This window comes from Miniopterus natalensis, chromosome 8, assembly GCF_054644295.1.
Source record: "Miniopterus natalensis isolate mMinNat1 chromosome 8, mMinNat1.hap1, whole genome shotgun sequence".
Taxonomy (NCBI): Eukaryota; Metazoa; Chordata; class Mammalia; order Chiroptera; family Miniopteridae; genus Miniopterus; species Miniopterus natalensis.
The window spans coordinates 63,862,501-63,882,500 of NC_142088.1; the positions used below are offsets into that span (position 1 = coordinate 63,862,501).

A 20,000-nucleotide genomic window follows, 5' to 3' on the forward strand; every position below is an offset into this window, starting at 1 on the left:
AACTGGCTTATGCGGTTGTGGGAGCTTAGGTAGTTACATGAAAAGCCTTTGGGCAGGTGCTCAGGCAGAGCAAGCTGCAGCCCACAGATGGAATTTCTTCCTCCTCAGGGAAATCTTGGCTCTGCTCTTAAATTTTTCAGCTGATTATATCTCGCCCACCCAGTTTATTGAGGCCAATCTCCTTTACTTAAAGTCAGCTGACTGTAGATGTCAATCACATAGACAAAATATCTTCACCATAACATCTAGGTTAGTGTTTGGTTTAATAACTTTAGACTATATTTGGCTAAATGGACACAGAAAACCAAATATCATAGGCACTAATATTAGAAGAAAAGAAAACATGAAGATGATTAAACAGCAAATAATTACCTAAGACCTCTCTGGGAAAAATTCTAATACAAGGTGATTAAAACAATCTGTTCTCTTTGAAAAACAAATTGGCTTCCAAGTAAGAAATTGCTAAGATTGGGACAAGAGTACCATTGTTGAGTAGCCTAATGTTTTTTTTAATTCTTTGACTATGACACTAACAAGAGCTTGTTAGAAGACAGTCTGTAGAGCTACCCTACAGAGCCATCCCTGAGTATTCATAAACTGTAAAGCACACTTTTCTTCAATGACCTTGCTTTCTGTTCTCTCTAGAGGTGCAAGCTAGATGCCTTAGAATTCCCTCTTGTATTCTGCAAACCAGCTCAGTATACACTAAACCAGTATTTCTGAAAAGAATGAATAAGGAAGGGAAAGAACTGGATTAGAAATATTTTCAATGCATTGCCATTATTAATAATGCTACAGTAGCCCTAGCCAGGTTGCTCAGTGGTTAGAGCGTCGACCCACCAACTGAAGGGTCCCAGGTTAGATTCCAGTCAAGGGCACGCACGTACCTTGGTTGCAGGCTTGATCTCGGCCCTGGTCGGGCACGTGCGAGAAGCAACCAATCGAAGTGTCTTTTTCACATTGATGTTTCTCTCTCTCTCCTCTCTCTCTCTCTCTCTTTCTCTCTCTCTCTCTCCCTCTCTCTCTCTCTCTCTCTCTCTCTCTCTCTCCCCCTTCCACTCTCTGAAAAGCAGTCTAAAAAATATCCTCAGGTGAGGATTAAAAATAATAATAATAATGTTACAGTGAATAATTCAGTCCACTTGCTGTCTCTTATTTGTGAAGCTGTATTTTCAGAATAAATTTCTGAAACAAGGGTTGCAAGATTAAAGGGTAAATGTATATTTAATTTTGTTAGACACTATCAAAATTCCCACCACAGTAATTGTAGGAATTGGAGATTTCAACAAGCACCTCATGTGATTATTGTGCACAATAACATTTAAGAATCACTATTTTAGAACATGGCTATTTACTTTTTTGAGTACTAACTCTCTTGTCAAAAACAAATGCACCAATAGGAATACATATTTACTGTCGTAGCTGCAAGTTTGTCCAACCCTACACAATTGGTTTTGATGGAACCCTTGAAGCTCATACTGATCAAGAAATATCGTCTAAACACATTTCACAATTAACAAAATACTTGTTTTGCCAACTGAGTGAGAGTGGTTGTTTCCCTTCACCAGTTACTTTTGGCCTCTGCAGTCTTAACCACACTTTGCCTGTGCTTGATCTTGTATTTCTGCTTAAAACTTATCCAAGAAATTGGGATATTGCCACTTATGAATAAGATATTGTTTTATAGGATTTTTGCCTTATTTTTTTCTAAGTATAATTGCCCTTCATAGCTAGAAAAGTGAACATCAAACAAAGAAATTATTTTTAAAACATGATTTCATCTATGTAACTGTACGATTTTATCACTATTGCAATATTATTGCACATTCATTCCAACAGCAAACTGAGATGTGCACAGAAGTATAAACAATAAATAATATACAAGAAAATGATGCTGTAGTTAAAGTTTCATTTTTCTGCACACTGTTTTTTTTCCTCCATTTAGTAAGAATTTAAAATTGAATTGATAGTTCAGCTAACTGGTAATTAGCATAGCAGTGAACCAGATTTGTTAAGCAGTTAGTCTACAGCTTCATGGATACTTACCTTAGCTGCTTCCGAGACAGCCATCTGTGTTATTTTAGCTCAGAGAAAAAACCCTTTATAAACTAATAGGATGTCCTTAAGTGCGGAAATTTGGTTATACATTTCTGCATATCTCAAAGACCAAGTTTTTGACAGCTAATATATTACTGCAAATATTCTACTGTTCCACATGAATCAGATATATTGAGCATGAGATTTCGAGTACCGACCCTTGCAAACTGACCCCTGAAGTAGTTCTAAGATAGCATTGCCCTTGGTTATAAAAAGTAATACGCCCAAATTGTAAAATCCATTTTTCGTATTAAGTAGAATGACAGCTTGTGATCTCACAAGACAGGTAGACTTCCTGAGAAAAACCTGAAGGCACAGTATATTCAAGAAATATGTTTTACGAAAGTTGTACTAGCATGCTGCTTTCTACTCAACCTTGTCCCCACTTAATTAACTATCAAATCCTGTTCATTCAGACCCCAAAATATTTTTTGAATCTCTCCTCTCTTTTCCATCTCTACTCATGTACTAATGCATAACTACCAAACTGGGATCTCCTTATCTAATCTCTTAATACTTTCAGTCCATCAGGGTAAACTATTACATTTTTTAAATTCATGTTGATTTTATAAATGTCCTCCTTTAAAGAAAACAAAGAAGCAAAACTTTTGTTAGATTCTAGACAGTGATAGTCTAAATTCCTTAGGAATATATCCAAGTGCTATTGTAATATGGTGTCTCTAAGTAAGTAGAAATGACTATTGAGAAAGTACCATTAAAAATGAAAATTAGCCAAACACAGTAATACCAAATCTTACCATGAACTAATTACTTATTTTCACAAGTTCTTCAAAAGGTAGTACAGTATGTGCAAACTGAGACAAAGTGATCATTTATTATTAGCTAAATAATAATTTGGGTCCAAAGTAGAATTCGTGTGAGGTATGTTGGATAATGTAGAAAGCTAACTGGTTTTCCTATGCTAGAATGGCCTTATCCATATGTATTGCATCTTTAACTGGACTGTAAGTCTGAGTCCTAGATTTTGTTATCTAATTTGTGAAAGTCAGTCCAGAGCCTCCCCACCCCACCCCACCCCACCCCCTGCCACACACACACATAGAGAACTGAGGAGTATGGACAGACACATGACTAGGTTCTGAGCATACAATGCTGAATAAAGCAGATATGGCCTTTGAATTGTTGGAGGTTATAGTCTACTTAGTAAACAGATCTTAAACATATTGTGTTTGTGTGGGCGTGTTCTGTGTCTGTATCAGTTTTATGCAAGTAAAATAAAGAAGGGTGTTATAAAAAATACAGATGCCATGAGATTATATCTGGCAGACCTAACTGATATTGGAAAAGCAGGAATCATCTTTCACAGGAATTGACATTTCAGTTGAAAATTAAAGCCAAGATTAAAATAACATGGCAGAAATTATATTCTATGTTTTTTGTTGTTGGTGTTTTGTATTTTTTTTATTGATTTTAGAGGAAGTGGAAAGGACAGATATATAGAGAGAGAAGCATTGATGAGAAAAAGAGACATTGATCGGCTGCCTTCTGCATGCCCCCTACTTGGGATCAAGCCCAAAACCATGGCATGTGCCCTGACCAAGAATGGAACTGGAGATCTCTTGGTTCATCAGTCAACACTCAACCACTGAGCCACACCTGGCCGGGCAGAAATTACATTCTAGGCTGGAAGACAGGATGTGTGAAATGCAGGAAGGAAAAATGTAGATGGATTGTTTAAGGAACTGAAAAGTGGCCAAGGTATTAGAAGTATAGAAGGATACCACTAGATGGGGGACTTATACAACTAAGCAAAGGCAGAGAGATAGGCAGAGCCTAGATCATGCTCGCCACTGTTGATAATGTTAAGAATATGAAGGTTTATTTTGATTGTTATTGGCAGCTGTAGGAGGGTTCTATAATACATAACCCACTTTTCATTTTAATAATATGTCTTTGGCTACTATGAGAAAAATTGCTTAAAGGAGAGCAGCAGATGAGATGTAAGTCTCCAGGCGAGAGATGATGGTAGCTAGGTTAGGGAAGGGGAACAGAAAAGAAGATAAATGTATGGATTGGAGATGTACTTTGAAGATAGAATTGGCAGGACATGGTTATGAATTAGACGTAGAGGATAAGGTAGAACATATGAGAGACGAACGCTTGGTTTCTGGAATGAGCTACTAGGTAGGAAGAGGCTCTATTTGTCAAAGTGGAGTAAAACAAAGGAATGCATCTGATAAGAAAGACCAAGAATTTAATACTAGATGTGAAATTTGAGATGCCTAAAATAATTTAAGAACAATAATCAAAAAGGAAACTCTATTTATGAGTTAGAAGCTGAAAAGACAGGTTAAAATATGAATTAAAATATTAATGAGAGTGTTGGTGTGGGGAAAGTCTGAGAGTGGGATGGATGTAGGGTGGAGGGGATCAATGGAGATAAAAAGAGGACATCTGTAATATTTTCAGCAATAAAGATAAAGAAACTACCTGGCAGGGCGTGGCTCAGCAGTTGAGCGTCGACCTAGGATCCAGGCGATCGGGGTTCGATTCCCGGTCAGGGCACATGCCCAGGTTGAGGGCTTGATTAATGACTCTCTCATCACTGATGTTTCTCTCTCTCTCTCCCTCGCCTTTCCTCTCTCTGAAATCAATAAAGATATATTTAAAAAAAAAGAAACTTAAAAAATATATATCTACCCATGTACCATTTCCTAAAATAAAATAAAAAAATAAATACAAAATATTAATAAAAGTAATGGAAACTTTCAATATTTTTATATGAGAGAATTTAGATGGATCCTGGACCCAGTACAGAAAGAGGAGGTAGAAATAAACTGGGGGGAAAATCAGTCAGACAGAAAGAAAACCAAGAGAGTGCTAAGAAGAAGGAAAGTTGACCTGCTGGCGTGGCTCCGTGAGTTGGGCATCCTCCTGTGCATCGGAGAGTTGCAGGTTGGATTCCCTGGCAGGGCACATGGCTGGGTTGCTGTCTGGATCCCTGGGAGGACGCATGCAGGAGGCAGGTGATCAGTGTTTCATTTTTCTTTCTCCCTCTCCCTTTTTCTCTCTTTCTCTTAAAAAAACAACACACAAAATATATTTTTTTAAAAAGAGGAAGGAAAAGTTAAAAGAGAGGAATAGATTAACTTGGTACTATGCTACAGAGAGATCAATGAGGGATGAGAAAGTTTTACCACATGAAAATAATTGGCAACCTCTGTAATTAAAAAAGAAAAACAAAATGAAGCCCAGCTGATGTGGCTCAGTAGTCGAGCACTGACCAATGCACCAAGAGGTCACTGGCTTGATTCCCTGGTCAGGGCTCATTCCTGGTTTCAGGCTTGATCCACAGTAGAGGGCGTGCAGGAGGCAGTCGATGGATGTTTCTCTCTCATTGATGATTCTCTCTCTCTCCCTCTCCCTTCCTCTCTCTCTAAAATAAGTTTAAAAAAAGCAAACATACAGTGGTCCCTCGGTTTTCGAATGTCATCCATTCTGGAAGCCCGTTCGAGTTCTGAAACATTTGAAAACCAAGGGATCAACAGCCGACAACTAGGCCTCAGGATCTTGCCCTCAGCAGAAGCCCGGTAGCGTGTTCAACTTCCGAGGCATGTTCGAAAACTGAAGCATTTACCTCTGGGTTTACGGCGTTCATAACCCAAAATGTTCTTCAATGGAGACATTTGACCAAGGAACTACTGTATTAAAAGACAGAATGTTGGAGTTGGAATGAAGAGTGGTTGAAAGGGAAAATAAAGTCAGTTTGTATGAACAATTCTTTGGAGAAGGTTGGATGTGAATGGAGTATGAAAAGAAAGGGCTATACATGGAGGCTGGTTTGAGGTTAAGAGAAAAGTTTTATTTGTCTTAGTGTAATAAATAGTAGAGCAAGTTTATATGCTGAAGTTTTGAAGGTTGGATTTAGTAGTAAAGGAGAGATTGAAATGCAGCAGAAAGAGGACTTTGTTAAGACAAGTTTCAGAGAAGGAGAGGAAATGAGTATATATTTTTGCCTTATATTGGCCTAAACAGATAGGAGGGTGCTTCCTTCTGTGTTATAGGAGGAGAGGGGGAAATAACTGATGTAGATGTAGACAGGTTTTAGTAGGGCCTGTAGGAAAACAAATCAGTTGCATTTTGATGTGCTCTAACATTTCTATGCAGTAAGAGGGAAGATGATTACCTGAGAGTGGAGTGGAGTGGAGTGGAATATAGTGAATTTAGAGGAGTGGGATTGGGATAGTGGGGAAGAAATGAGAAAGAAAAGTTGAAGGTTTAGTTATGGAGAGAAAATAAAGAGGGCCAATGGAGACAAGGTCTCAATGACGTCAAAGAGCTGTTTTCGTGAGAATACCTGAGCAAGATAGAGAGTAAGCATACATAGGTGGAAGACTAAGACGCTCTTCGTTTGTGTGGGGTGTGGGGGGTGGGAGTGGGTATCTCTTTTGGTGGAGGCAAAAATTTCTGGTGATGAGTAACAATTTACCACCATGGAAATTTGTGGTTGAAGTGTACTAGAAATAAAAGGCCATAGGCAGAGAGGAAGTCAGAAAAACAAGGAAGAAAGTTGTGGATCCATTATCTTGTAGACATTAGAATTACTGACTTCCCTGGTTTGGAGTGGTTAGCAAGAGAAAAAGATAGATGCTGAATCTTAAATAAAAGATCAGAAGGTAGGTAGATGAGTCTTTGAAGATTGGGGTTCAGTGATACAGGCGGTTGGTGAGACCCTCAAAAAGTAGAAGATGTGAGGAGTTAAGAAGAGAGTAATTCTGGAATTAGTACTGGGGAGGGCACTGATTCTTGCTAAGAGTCCATATTTTCAATGACTGCTGAGGAAGAGTGAGGTCAGGAGATACTAAGTTTCAATAAGGCAAAAAGGTGAAAGAAATTTTCAGGGTATAGTCTAAGGATATTGGGGAGTTTGGGATGGAGTAAGAGTTTCAGACTCCCAATCAGAAGGATTTGGGTAAAAAGGGAGGTGGGATATCAGTGGAAAGAATGTTAGCTTGCACTGTACTTTGTGCAGAGACCTGCATAAACAAGGGAGAGAATGTTGAAAGATTTTGTCTTAGATAAAGATGGGTTTGTAAGATTTCAATTATAGTCTGAGAAAAAGGGCTGCCAGGTAGTTGAAATGTTAGGCCAAGTGTGTCATTCGCTATCTTTTAGGTGGTTAGATTTGGCAGTTGCAGCTTAGGGTAGCTATGGGTGGTAGGAATGAGTGAGTGAATATAAACCAAGTGGTTCTTTCCTTGGAGAACAGGGGAAGTGCTGATGAATTCTAAGCAAAGCAAGGTGCACCAGCCTTTTTCTTGCTAACAGGGCCAATGCTCCACCTTCAGGCAACGGTGATCCAGGGAAAGATGACTTGATATTTACTTCTACTGTCCAATCTTTGTTAAACATTAATGAAATATCTGTGTGATAAAGATAAAAAGAAACAATAATAATAGTGTGCAAACTTTTCTATTCATCTGTGATTGTATCACTCCTCTTTTACAAAGAAAGGTTTATTACTCTCTGAGTTAACTCCCGCTCTCAGAATATAGACAATGAACAGCAAAGGGTACAAAAAAAGCCTAAGAGACTATCTTGGTTAAAATAATGAGTTAGAGGCAGTGTTGGGGTGAGGTAGGGATTGAGAGAGGCTGTATTTGAGTTTATGAGGGAGTTTACCCAGCTTAGATTGGGGAAGGAATTTTTAAATCTGTGACTTGAGTAATAAATATATTGAGTTTAAAAGAAATAAAGAAAGGTGTGTTTTTTAAAAACTTGCTGTTCATGATTAATATGTTTTCCTTTGTGTTTTTATGGGAGACCACAGAAAAGATTTCAGATGCTTTCTATTTATGCCATATATATATGTATATATATATATATTATATATATATATGTATGTATATATATACACACACACACACACACATATATATATATGTATATATGTGTGTGTGTATATATATATATATGCCAAACTGATATATATTTAATATGGCCCAGATGGAGTTATATGAGGATTATATGTGAAAAATTTTAAATGATTGCTTTATTTAGAGTTAACATTTCAATGTAAAATATTTCTAAAGTAAAATGATTTTTGATTGTTTAAAATCTTTAGAACACAAATGTTCTGAATCTTAAACTGTGGTGATTTACTCAAGGCCCTTTAGCTCTCAAGTATAGAAACTCACTGAAGCTTCTGAAATGTATAGAGATGTCCCAAAAGATTATGGAAAGTCTCATGTGTTGTCCTCATAACTAAGGACAGGAAGTAAAGATGGACTTCCTGGGGCCTAGATAATCCCTCACTCAAGGACCCCCTGGTTCCTTTCTTTCCATCTCTCTATCTCGTGGTTTCCTAAACAACTTCTGCACTGTGCTCAGGTATTCCTCCTCTCTCAGCACCTCCACTCTCACCCCGCCTGCTCACCCTCACCATGTTAGCACCACTACCCACTAGGTGAGCTCCTTGCTTGTTGGGTTAGATTTTTGAGAGAAAGGGTCCCAGTAATTAAACTCAGACCATGACTTGGTTTCATTTGTATCAATGTTACTTCTTGGTCTAATTATCTCTAAAGAGGAGAGGGATAATACTGGCCCATAGGGCTGCCCCTCTCAGGAACAGTAACTGATGGAGCAGGTTTAGATAAATATGGATGGTGAATGAGTCAGCCACATTGACTGACATATCTAATACATGTACACTTTTGGAGCAATCATTAGTGGAATGATTCCAGAATATAGAGTAACTGAGAGCAAGAGTCTGTATGTCAAGTTTAATTTCTGTGTGTTTATCTATGAACTAAAAACCAAGTTCAAGAGAGATTTTTTTCAAACAATGAAAGCAAAAACCCCAAACAAATAAAAATCAATAAGTAACTGTCTTGAACATTCTTGACTAAACAGACAAAATAGTTTGATTGCTTATTATCCACATCTCTTAAGTAATGGGAGCTAATAGAATTTGAATTTAAAGATGCATTACTCTTTCAGATTTGCAATTGCATTTTACAACTGCAGTGCAAAATATTTAGTATTCTTACTTTAGTTCCGAATACACTTTAATTACTCTATGTAATTTGAAAAAATGCTTTCATGTTTAATTTTTGTATACACAATGGGAGAAAAAAATACAGTTGTATTACTATATTGATGTTATTTGTATAACACATTGTTTTAAACAAGACTGAAAAGTAAACTTCCTAATGCAATCCTTGCTAAGGAAAATACATATCATTTTCCTGAAATGTAAAGAAATAGAGTTATCTCCATCATCACAAGATGAATAATTATAGAGGGTTTGCAAGCCTTAATTAAAACAATGATTTTTAAATATCTGGCACTATATGACCCCTAGTTTTATGCTTCACTTCTCTCATCCACTTTCTGATCAAACTCTTATGTAACCTCATTTTAAAATAGTGAAAATGAATAGTAGGTTATTTCACTGTGAGAACCTTCAAAGTTTCTAAATTCCATTTATAAGCTATAACCAAAATGTTAGGGGTAACTATGGTGACATCAAACCAGGGTTGACTATGGAGTTAAAGGATGTGGACTGGGCTCTGATGTGTTTAAGTTAACCTTTGTCCTTTTGACAAAGTACAGAAGAACAAAAAGTACAAAAGTACATCATTTAAAATGAATATCTCTAGCAAAAGTAAGTCTTATTTTTATCAAGTAAAAAAAAAAAAAAATGCAAGCTTTAGGATGTCAGAGCGTGTAACAGTTGGTTTACTTTAGTATGGCGGGCTGATGGGAGCCGTAACTCTGTAAGCACGGTGCTCTGTCACTGTCTGTGAGTGCTCCCTTTGCGACTTTTGATTTATGCCAGGCAAGCTTGCCAACAACACCCAAAGTTTCTTACAATCTTCAACTGCATAAATCTGATATCTCTATAGTAAAACAGGGCTACTTATGTAATCAACAAAAATGGAAGATAAAATCAGCTTTCCCTTATCTGATGAAATAAGGAAGCTGAAATGAAAAACTATTTACTAAAAATGCCCAATTATAAGATTAGTGAACTGGATGCATAATTGAAAGTTTTAAAGAAATGTTTCTGTTCTTTATGAAGTAAAGGTTAAATATATATATTAAACATAGAGACAGCAGTTGGAATATAGTTTAATTTTAATTTCTTTCTTTTCTGTGTTAATGGGAATCAGAATGAATTTTTTTTTAAAGTGAAGGACAAGAGAAGAGCAATCTCAATTTAATTTCCCCCTGATGCTGGAAAATAAAAGATAATTGATACCGCAGGAAAGAACAGGGAGAGAAGATATGTACGTATTGCGATCCTGAGGGAATGGGGTGTAGGACAGATTTGGGAGTGATCTCACCATCCACAGGCAGAGTGTTGCACTTGGGGCCCTGTTTTACCAGAGGCAGCATTATATACTCGGTTCCTGGGGAGGAGATGCTGAAAGGGTGACTGCGGACCCTGGAAGTTAACACAGTTAAGTGTTCCGAAAACACTGAGTAAGAGAGAATAAATGATGTTCCAAACTACCATCTGTTCCATTGTATGGGATTTGTGGGATATGGCACAGGCTCACCCATGGTTTCTAAGCCCAGGGACAGTAATGATAAAGCACAAGACTATTACATTTCAGTTCAAAAGGCATAACAATCTAATTATGAAAAATAAATCAGGAAAACTCAAAATAGGAATATTCTTCAAAACAACTCATATTTACCCTTTAGAAATGGTAACATCATGAATAACAGGAAGGCTTTCTGTTCAAGATTCAAGGAGTGTAGAGAGAAAAGACAATTAAATGTAATATGTGGTGCTAAATTGAATTTTGAATCAGAAAAAAAAAGAATATTTTACTATATAGAACATTATTAGTCAACAGGCAAAATTTGAGTGAAAACTATGTATTGTATCAGTATTAAAAGTATTGATTTTGATATGTGTACTGTGTTTATGCAAGAGGATGCCTCTTATGTAGGAGATGCAGCCTGAAGTATTTAGGGGTAAAGGGTCATGATGTCTACAATTTACTGTCAAGAGGTTCAGACAGTACTAGAAATAGCCAGAGGGGCAAAAGATAAACAACTCCTGAAGGGCATAGGTGTTCATTCTATTCTTATAACTTTTCTGTAAGTTTGGAATTATTGAAAATAGTGAGTAAAAAACAAAAGGCGTGAGGAACATTTGTGTTATGGCTCTGTCAACGGCTTCCCGTATGGACTTTGAGCCTGTTTCATCTGTGAAATAAAAACAATCTGCCCCTTCTATTTCAGATAATTATAAGGGTCAATGAGATAATGAGGTTCAGAGTGCTATTTACTTTTTTTTTAAGATTTGGAAAACTATTTTATATGAGAGAAAAGAGTGATTTTCAACCAAGCTATACGTTCATCATAAATGAATTATAGTTTAGACAATTTAAAACTTTAGCTTTTGTTTGTTAATTATAATGCAGCCACTCACTATAATGCCTCAATTAAAGAATGCCCTGGGTAATGAAGCATTTCTCTGTAACAATAGTAGGACATTTTAAAATTAAACAGTACTAAAACAATCAAACAAAGAAACATCTACATAATCATGTGACTATGGGTACTTATTGTTTGCAATATTATGGTTTTAGTGCTCTTCTCTTGGAGAACTCTTTCATTTCTTGCATTTTAAGTGAATGGAACTCATCATAGTCAGCATTCTGACATCCGGGAAGGTTCAATTTGGTGCAAAGGTTCAATTTTAGTGTAAAAACATTTAAGTCTCCACTGGGCACTAGTTAATCTGTTGTCTGCTGTGGGATCCTTTACTGTTTCTTGTAGCTCGGTGCCACTTCCCATACCCAACATCCTCCTGCTGTTTTGATTTTACACTTTCATTAAAACAGTAAAATTTTAATTAATTGTATATTTATACTTTTTCCCTATACTTTGTTTGAAACTTATTCACTCAGTTATATTATGGCTTGGGATACAAAGAATCGCTGCATCATTCCTGCAAGAGTAGGTCAATATCACTGAAAATCTTGGATCAGTAATTTACACTTTCCTGATCTCCATCATGTAGTCCACTCTTCCTCCATAATTAAAATTTTCGAATAGAAGTACTACAATTTCTAGTATTTTAACAAAAAAACAAATCCAATGGCATCTTTTTAACCTGTATTCTTCCTTTTTCTCTTTATTTATTTTATGAAGCGGTTGGCCCAGCCAGCCACCCCATCTTTTCCCCTGGAACTTTTCTCTCTTAGACTTCTATGAGAGTCTGTGTTATTTCTTTGACCATAACTTCTGATCTTATTTATTTGCTCTTTTTTTCTCCAACAATGTGCCTCCATGGCTCTCGTCTTGGCATTCTTCTTTTTTTCCCTTTGATGTCACATCTGATTAAGTCACCTCAAGATGACTTCAGAGAAGCCTCTATATTTCAAAGTCAGCTTTTTTCTTCAATACCATGTAGATAGTTGCAATCACTGCTTCATCTATCATCTATCATCATCTAATCTATCTACCTACCTATCATCTATATATCACATCATACAGAGTGTGCCAGAGTTTCCAACTGTTTATGCCCAAAGCCAGGCTACCTGCACGCCAGCATTTTTTCAGTTCTGTCAAATAGACAAGTCAGAAGAGAAAATTATTAAAGAAGAGGCATTTGGGTGTAAGATGAGAAAGAGAGCTTCATAAAATAGGAATAATGGGCGGTGTTCTACAGAAAGGGAGAGAGAAACCGGGTAATTCTTATAGCAACTTGACTTGAGACAGCTATGCACAAATTAATTTACAGGTGAAGAAAGAGGGGATGCAAGATGGAAGCAGGAAGAGAGAGAGGCTCAGGAGCAGAGTGTTGAGCATTTAGCATGACAGTAAAACATAACACAATATGTTCTTTTATTTACTCCTCACTAGAATAGGAAGCTCTTCACCTGAATAGAATGTCACTTGAAAAATAATTTTTAACTTATTGTGATAAATTGATCTTTCAAGAACATTAGGTGAAATATAGACTCATAATAAAGTCTGGCTCTCACCATCACAGACAGTGTGTGTTAATGTTTCAATTAGTCAAATCCTCCCACAGCACAAAGAGCTAAATCAAAGTGAAATAATGCTTTTAAGCTTGAAAGATACCCCATGCTGTTAGATCATGCAAGAATGTTGAGAAAAGTAACCAAAAACTAATTCACCAATTTGGTAAAATCAAATATTCTGTACTCTAGGTAATCTTAATATTGCTCAGTCACTGTAAATCAGATTATTCTTGAGATTGTATTTAAGTCAAGGCAAATGGTCTTCTACTTACAAATGTAATTTAGTCTCATGAGTAGGTAATCTTGTTAAAATATTGTCAGGCTAATTGAAATTGATTTGTGTTTACTAAACATAGTGAATACTAATTAAATATTAGACACTGAAGTGCTGGAGGTATTTAAACCTTTGACAGACACCCTTAGTGCTTCATGGAAGGTTTTTTTCTTTCTTTCTTTTTTATTGTCTCACAGGTTAACATTCCTTTTCAGCCTTTTCTTCTAGATGTATAAGGGAAAAAATAAGAGAAACGGACTACGTTTCCTTCATGAAATTTTGTGTCTGGGGAATATTTGGAAGAATTGGGAATTGGTTTTGGGGCTGTTATTTATGTTTTATCTCCACTGCTACACACAACACATTTGCTTTTTCCATCTGCTTAATTCCATTGCAGGTTTACGATTCACTACCACTCATAGCATCACTGAGCTCCACATTACAGCTTTTATAGGAGACAGAACTACCAGCCAATTTGAAAAGCAGGTTGAATGAAGATAAAGCCTGATAGCTCACGTGCCCTGGCCTGGTGACTTGGCTCACTGCAGAAGCTTATACCAAATAGGTTGCCTGCATCTTCTGTGCTGTATATGTATGGGCTCTATGAGGCTTAAAGAAACATTACCCCTAATAGGAAAATAAACCCACCATAACCATTCATTTTGGGGAAATTTTACAGTTGTTTGTTAACCTGCTCCCTTATGCCCCGCAATATTCATTAACAGATTTCTCTGTTTATGAGTGATATTATATGTAAATGGTTATGAGAAGCTAACAGATGTAACCACTGAAATAAATTAGAAGGAAAAGTTCTGTTTTTTGCAGATGGTTCTATTGAATATGCTTTTATCCCTCCTCGACTTTAACATTTAGTTTTCTTTCAACAGCAAACTTTTCTTTACTGACTACGGGAATGTGGCCAAAGTAGAGAGATGTGACATGGATGGGATAAACAGAACAAGGATTATTGATTCAAAGACAGAGCAGCCAGCTGCACTGGCACTAGACCTAGTCAACAAATTGGTTTACTGGGTAGATCTTTACTTGGACTATGTGGAAGTTGTGGACTATCAAGGCAAAAACAGACACACTATTTTTCAAGGCAGACAAGTAAGTATAATTTTGTTAGAAAATACAGCTAAGGTAATAAAATGTATGGTATCACATTAAGAAGAAGACCCAAAATCTCAATGTTGAAAATTTCTTATGAAGTCAAGCTGCAATGGGTCATAATAATGGTGATGTATTTCCCAGATGGGAGACTGTTCTTTTTACAGTACAGTCTACATATTGGAGATGCCTCTCATTTTTTTCTTCCTTGTGTTAAAAGCAAAGCACACAGGACAAAAACAACAAAAAAAAAAACAAGAACACCAAACAAACAAAAATCCATACAAGCAAGAAAGGAAAGCACTAGAATAGAACAGATGTTATGTCCTACTTACTAAAAACTAACTTAAGTTGTTTATTTATAAGGAACTGAACTATGATCTGTCTCATGTGACATTGAAAATATTTTACTAACAAAAGCAAATGCCTGCTTACAAAAATATTATTTTAATAGGTTGGATTAATTTTTGCTTTCTGATATATTTAACTACTTCCTAAAATGAGAATTCTGTGAAATTTTTGTAAAAGTTTTGGGGAAAAAATTCACGGAATTCAAAATTTTTACAGAATTCAAAATTTTCACAGAATCTGAAAACTGTATACAGATGGTCAAAAATGTTCACATCTTTACAGCTTTTCCCTTGCTGAATTACAAGATTTTTTTCCCCAAAGACCACTCAGCATACACCTCAAAGGAACTCTCTAAGCGGAAATGAGCCTCATTCACTAGTGTAGCTTTTCAAATTCAATTTTACCTCACTTATTACACTAATTTCAGGTGAGATTCTTGTTCTATTGAAATAAAATATGTGCATCTCTGCTTTCTTTTGCAATGCAAGGCAAAAATATTCTGTAATTACCCTTTAAAGTTACTTTTCAAATCAGCATTTGACAATGAAATCTTTCCCTTTCTTTGGAAAATAAACAAGTACACTCATCTAGACTGTTAAAAAGATAAAGTTTCCAATATTATAATTGGGGCCAGATATTTCTCACCTTCAACTGCCCTAAAATGGCTATGATGGATCTTTGCTTTCACCGATATGTAATTAAAATTTCAAAATACAAGGATAAGGAATTCAAATGATTTTCCCCACAACTAAACAGTTTTTTAATGTTTGAAGTTTTAAATTATCCATTTATTTTTCCTTTCTATTGTTTGTTTTTGCTGATTTGCCACAAAGCAATCTCACATATATTAAATTGGCCAGTATGTAATCAGATAGATAAATTTTTTGAAGTATTTGGGCTGCAGGCAGAATGTTCTATTCACCACTCCAAGCCCCTCCCACCTCTATTAGGGTAGTTAGCAGAGCAGGCAGCAAAGAACTTACTTTATGGGGAACAGACCCTTCTGAAGGCAGGAAGGAAGGCAGTGAATCAAATTTGCTCTTGACTATGTGAATATGTTTTCTCCTCTGACAAATTCAGTTGGTTCCCCCTCTGTAGTCACGCCCTCTCCTCTGGGATTGTGGGTTGTTGGTATTGTAGAGTGTAATGTGGACATATCACAACCATGCAGTCCTAGATGAATGGCTCCAAACTTTGAGCAAAACATACATGAGGTTAATGGTAATGAAGAGTTCAACTTGTTTGTAATCTTTATAGAAAAAAAATTTTCCCTAGTCAAAATTGAGCCATAGATATATTTAGTTAATATGTCAGCTATGTTGAAAATATTAGTAAATACATGTGTGCTCTCTCGCTCTCTGTCACACACACACAGACACACACTTACTGGGGAATAACACTAACATAAAAAAGATTATTTGGGCTTTAACATCTAATGATTCAACCCATTGATTCCACTCTTTCATTTCTAGCCTGGACATGAAATGAGATATGCTACCAAAACAACACACAGTCTTCTTTTAATCACGTCTCACCGAGATAATCAGAAATAGTAATGATGAATCGCACACACTTGAGAAATAACAAATCAAACAATTTTGCTTAAAGTGCAGAATTAGCAGGATTTCCTGATTAAAATAGAAAAGTTTGCCATTTTGTTCTATAAATATATTTACAGTGAAACCATGCATGCTTTCTCAAGTACTCTTAACTACAAATCTATACTAAACGTGCTCTAAAAGTACAATATAATGCCAAAGTATAGTGACAAATGCTTTTTATCAAAATTTCTACAGAAAATCAATTGACAGCTCTACCATACCTTGGACCAGAACCGTTTAAAATTGAGTATAACATAAGGAATGCCCAAAGGCAATGTGCCTCACATGTGCCTTTAATGGGAAAATCACACTACTCACTCTTTCTCTGCTTTTCTGGAAGGGTTCCATGACTTTAGGATACCTGTTCTTCTCCGTAATCCCCAAGACCTCTGCCAAGGACAGTCTTTACGCTTTACACTATTAAAGTGTCATGGGTGGCAATAAACATTGTTACTCTCAAGCAAACAGCTCCATTTCCATTATGAATAAGCTTTAGAAAGAATGCAATTTTTGAGTAACATACTGACATTTTATTTACAATTATTCCAAATACTATGTGATTTCATCATTTATTATTTTCCCTGCTGGGCAAGTATTAATCTAAATGTAACTTGGGATTTTTAAAAAATGGGATTTTTAACTTATAAAACAAATTTTCAAAGGCACTTTAACAGTTCTTTCATAGGCAGAGCTGTGCTTTTGCAGATTCTACATATCCATGACTACATGAGCAAGCAGCCCATAAAAATATCTCCAATTTTATATAATAGTATCATAAGTATATTAATGAATATACTTAAAAGTTTGGCTCTTGCTAGCTTTTGAAAAGTAGCTACTGAACATGTTTTCTTAATGAAACATGAATAAAATTTTCCTCCCATGCATTTGCAACTGCTTTATCTACTACTGCATAATGTTTTATTCTCAGAACGAATTTTTTAAATTAGTACAATTTTGAATTTTTTGAGATTAAATGAACAATAATATCCTGTGATTCCTACTATGGGAATTGTTCACACTAGTAAATAACAATCTGTTTTTCTTTCAAGTTGAAAGCAGCATAATTAAAAATATAGTTATTTTTGCCCCTTTTTATAGGTCAGACAATTTTATGGCATGACTGTGTTTGAAGACTATTTATATGCAACCATTTCTGATAACTTCAATATCATAAGGATAAACCGATTTAATGCCACTGACATTCATTCATTCATTCAAATGGAAAATGCTCGAGGAATTCGAATGTATCACAAAAGAACTCAACCAATAGGTAAGATGCCAGGCTTCTTCATAGCCTTCATAATGGTGACTTGAATGGGGATATGGTCCTTGTGCCTTTGTACTGTACAAAAGTTAGTGAATTATAAGCTCTCTGTTTTGATTAGCAAAAACGTACATGTCTGCTTGACATAATGAATAGAGCTCCCTTCCCAAGTCTAAATAACAAATTGTTCAGTTCCTGGTGAATTGTTTCTACAAGTTTAGGATTGAAATGATAGCTAGATTTAGATTTAGGAAGGAGCTTTCTATTTTCACTCATGCAGTCGGGAGACCCAGATGCTAAGATGCTAAGAATTCTTTGGGGAGAGTATTATTTTGGAGAGAAATTTCAAATCATATGACTTTCTTGAAGTATTGGTTCAGTTTTAATGCAATCATTGGGGTCTTTTGCCTTAACATCCTAAGTGTGGCTTTTTAAATATATGTTTATTAAAAAATGAATTTTGATGACTAGGCTGCAATATTTCTAAGTATTTCTCAAAAACACAAACTAATTATTTTGCATAATAGATTAATGATGCCGGTTCATGGATACAATTTAGGCTCAATCATATAAATACAAAAGCCACCACCCCAAACTTTCGTCATCTTTTTGTGCTTCAAATTAACACTAATTTAAAATTATCTAAACATTAACATATGAGAAAAATAAAGCAGATAAGGATGGCAAGGTGTGTCAGGGATGGGAGTTGCTTAAAATTTGATATTGAATGGTCAGAGGAAGTCCCATTGAAAAGATAAAATCGAGTGAAGACTTGAAATAATTGAAGGAGAGAGGCAGGTAGAGATGAGCAAGCACAAAGACCATGAGGAAGAGCATGCTTCGATTCTCCAAGGAACAGCAAGGAGGCCCATGTGGCTGGAGAGAGCAAACAAAAGGAATAAAAGTCAAAAATGAAGTTGGAGAAATGGAGAACCATAGCAAGTAGGGCCCTGTAGACAACTGTTAGAACTTTTGTTTATACTTTTAGTGGGATGCCAAGTCCTTAGGAAAAATCAAGCTGAGGAGTATCATGACCTGACTGACCTTTTATTTTGTTTAATTTATTTTTATTCATTTATTTTTTTGACTGACCTTTTATAGGAATCAATATGGTTACTGTGCTGACAACAGACCGGGCAGGGGTAGGGGTTGGCAAGGGTGGGAGGCTGAGGAGATGGTGGATCAGATCAAGATGGTAGCAGTGAAAGTTGTGAGAAGTAGTTAGATTTAGGGTAAATATGAAGGTAGCACTAACGGGAATTCCTGATGAATTGCAAGTGAGGTATAGATTTTAAAAGAGTCAAAGGTGATTACAATGTTTTGGGCTAAGCAATTAGAATAACTGAATTATTTCTGAGATTGAAGAAACCAAGTATGAAAAATATTTTGGGGCAAATAAAAGAAGTGTAACTTTCACATGTAATTTCAAATGTCTACTATAGACTCAGGTGGAGCTATCAAGGAGGTATTTAAATACATGAGTCTGGAGTTAGGGGGAAGTCTAAGCTGGGGATATCAATTTGGGCGTCATTGGCATATCGATGGCATTTAAAGCCATGAAACTGTATGCGATCACCAAGGAAGTAACTATAGATGGAGAAGAGAAGAGATTCAAATAATGGATACTGGGACACACTCCGATAATAAGTGGCCAAAACGAATAGGAGGGACTGAAGGAGAAGACAGAGGAAGCTTGATAAATCCAACTGGCCCTTGGATTCAGCAGCACGAAGCTCATAGGGATCTGACGGGAACAGTTTTGTGATAAATTGAACGTCTGAGTGGGAATGGGTCTGAGAGAGATAGGAAGGAAAGGAGTTATAGAAAATGAGCATAGATAATTTTGAGAAGTGATGTAAGGGGAAGCAGAGCTATAGAGAAATAGGGAGCTGACTGAAGTACTGCAGTGGGAATTACGGTTATAAGAAGGTTGTGTTTTTGTCTTTTTTTCTACATCTGTAAGTAATGGCACATTTGTATGCTCGTGGGCATGATCCAATGGAACGAGCAAAAGTAATGATGACAGTGAAAAAGTGGAGAATTGCAAAGTAGGTGACAAAAGGCGTGATCTAATGTAAAAATGGCATGAGATTGGGAAATAAAAGCAATACTCTTAGTGGGAATAAACAAAATTACATTTCACTGGTATTTTCATTTAGAGAATGAGGAATACAAAAAATGTGGCACAATTTTTAAAAGTGTAGCAGTTTTATTATTAAAACTGCCATGTTCTTTGTTGTAATTTCAAGTAATTAATGATTGAAAATCAATATAATTACAATAATACATAAAATCTTACAGACATTTTCCTACTACAGCCTGTCTGACTCATC

General features: G+C 36.0%; 1 protein-coding gene across 1 annotated transcript in view; it reads left to right on the top strand.

The window, feature by feature from the left end:
- The window catches only part of LRP1B (LDL receptor related protein 1B), a 1,257,096-nt gene that overhangs the window by 563,472 nt on the left and 673,624 nt on the right, over positions 1-20,000 (top strand). Inside the window, exons 7-8 of the mRNA XM_087819400.1 lie at positions 14,229-14,451; positions 17,502-17,673. Coding sequence (XP_087675526.1) covers positions 14,229-14,451; positions 17,502-17,673 — 395 coding nt within the window. The remainder of the gene's footprint in view (positions 1-14,228; positions 14,452-17,501; positions 17,674-20,000) is intronic.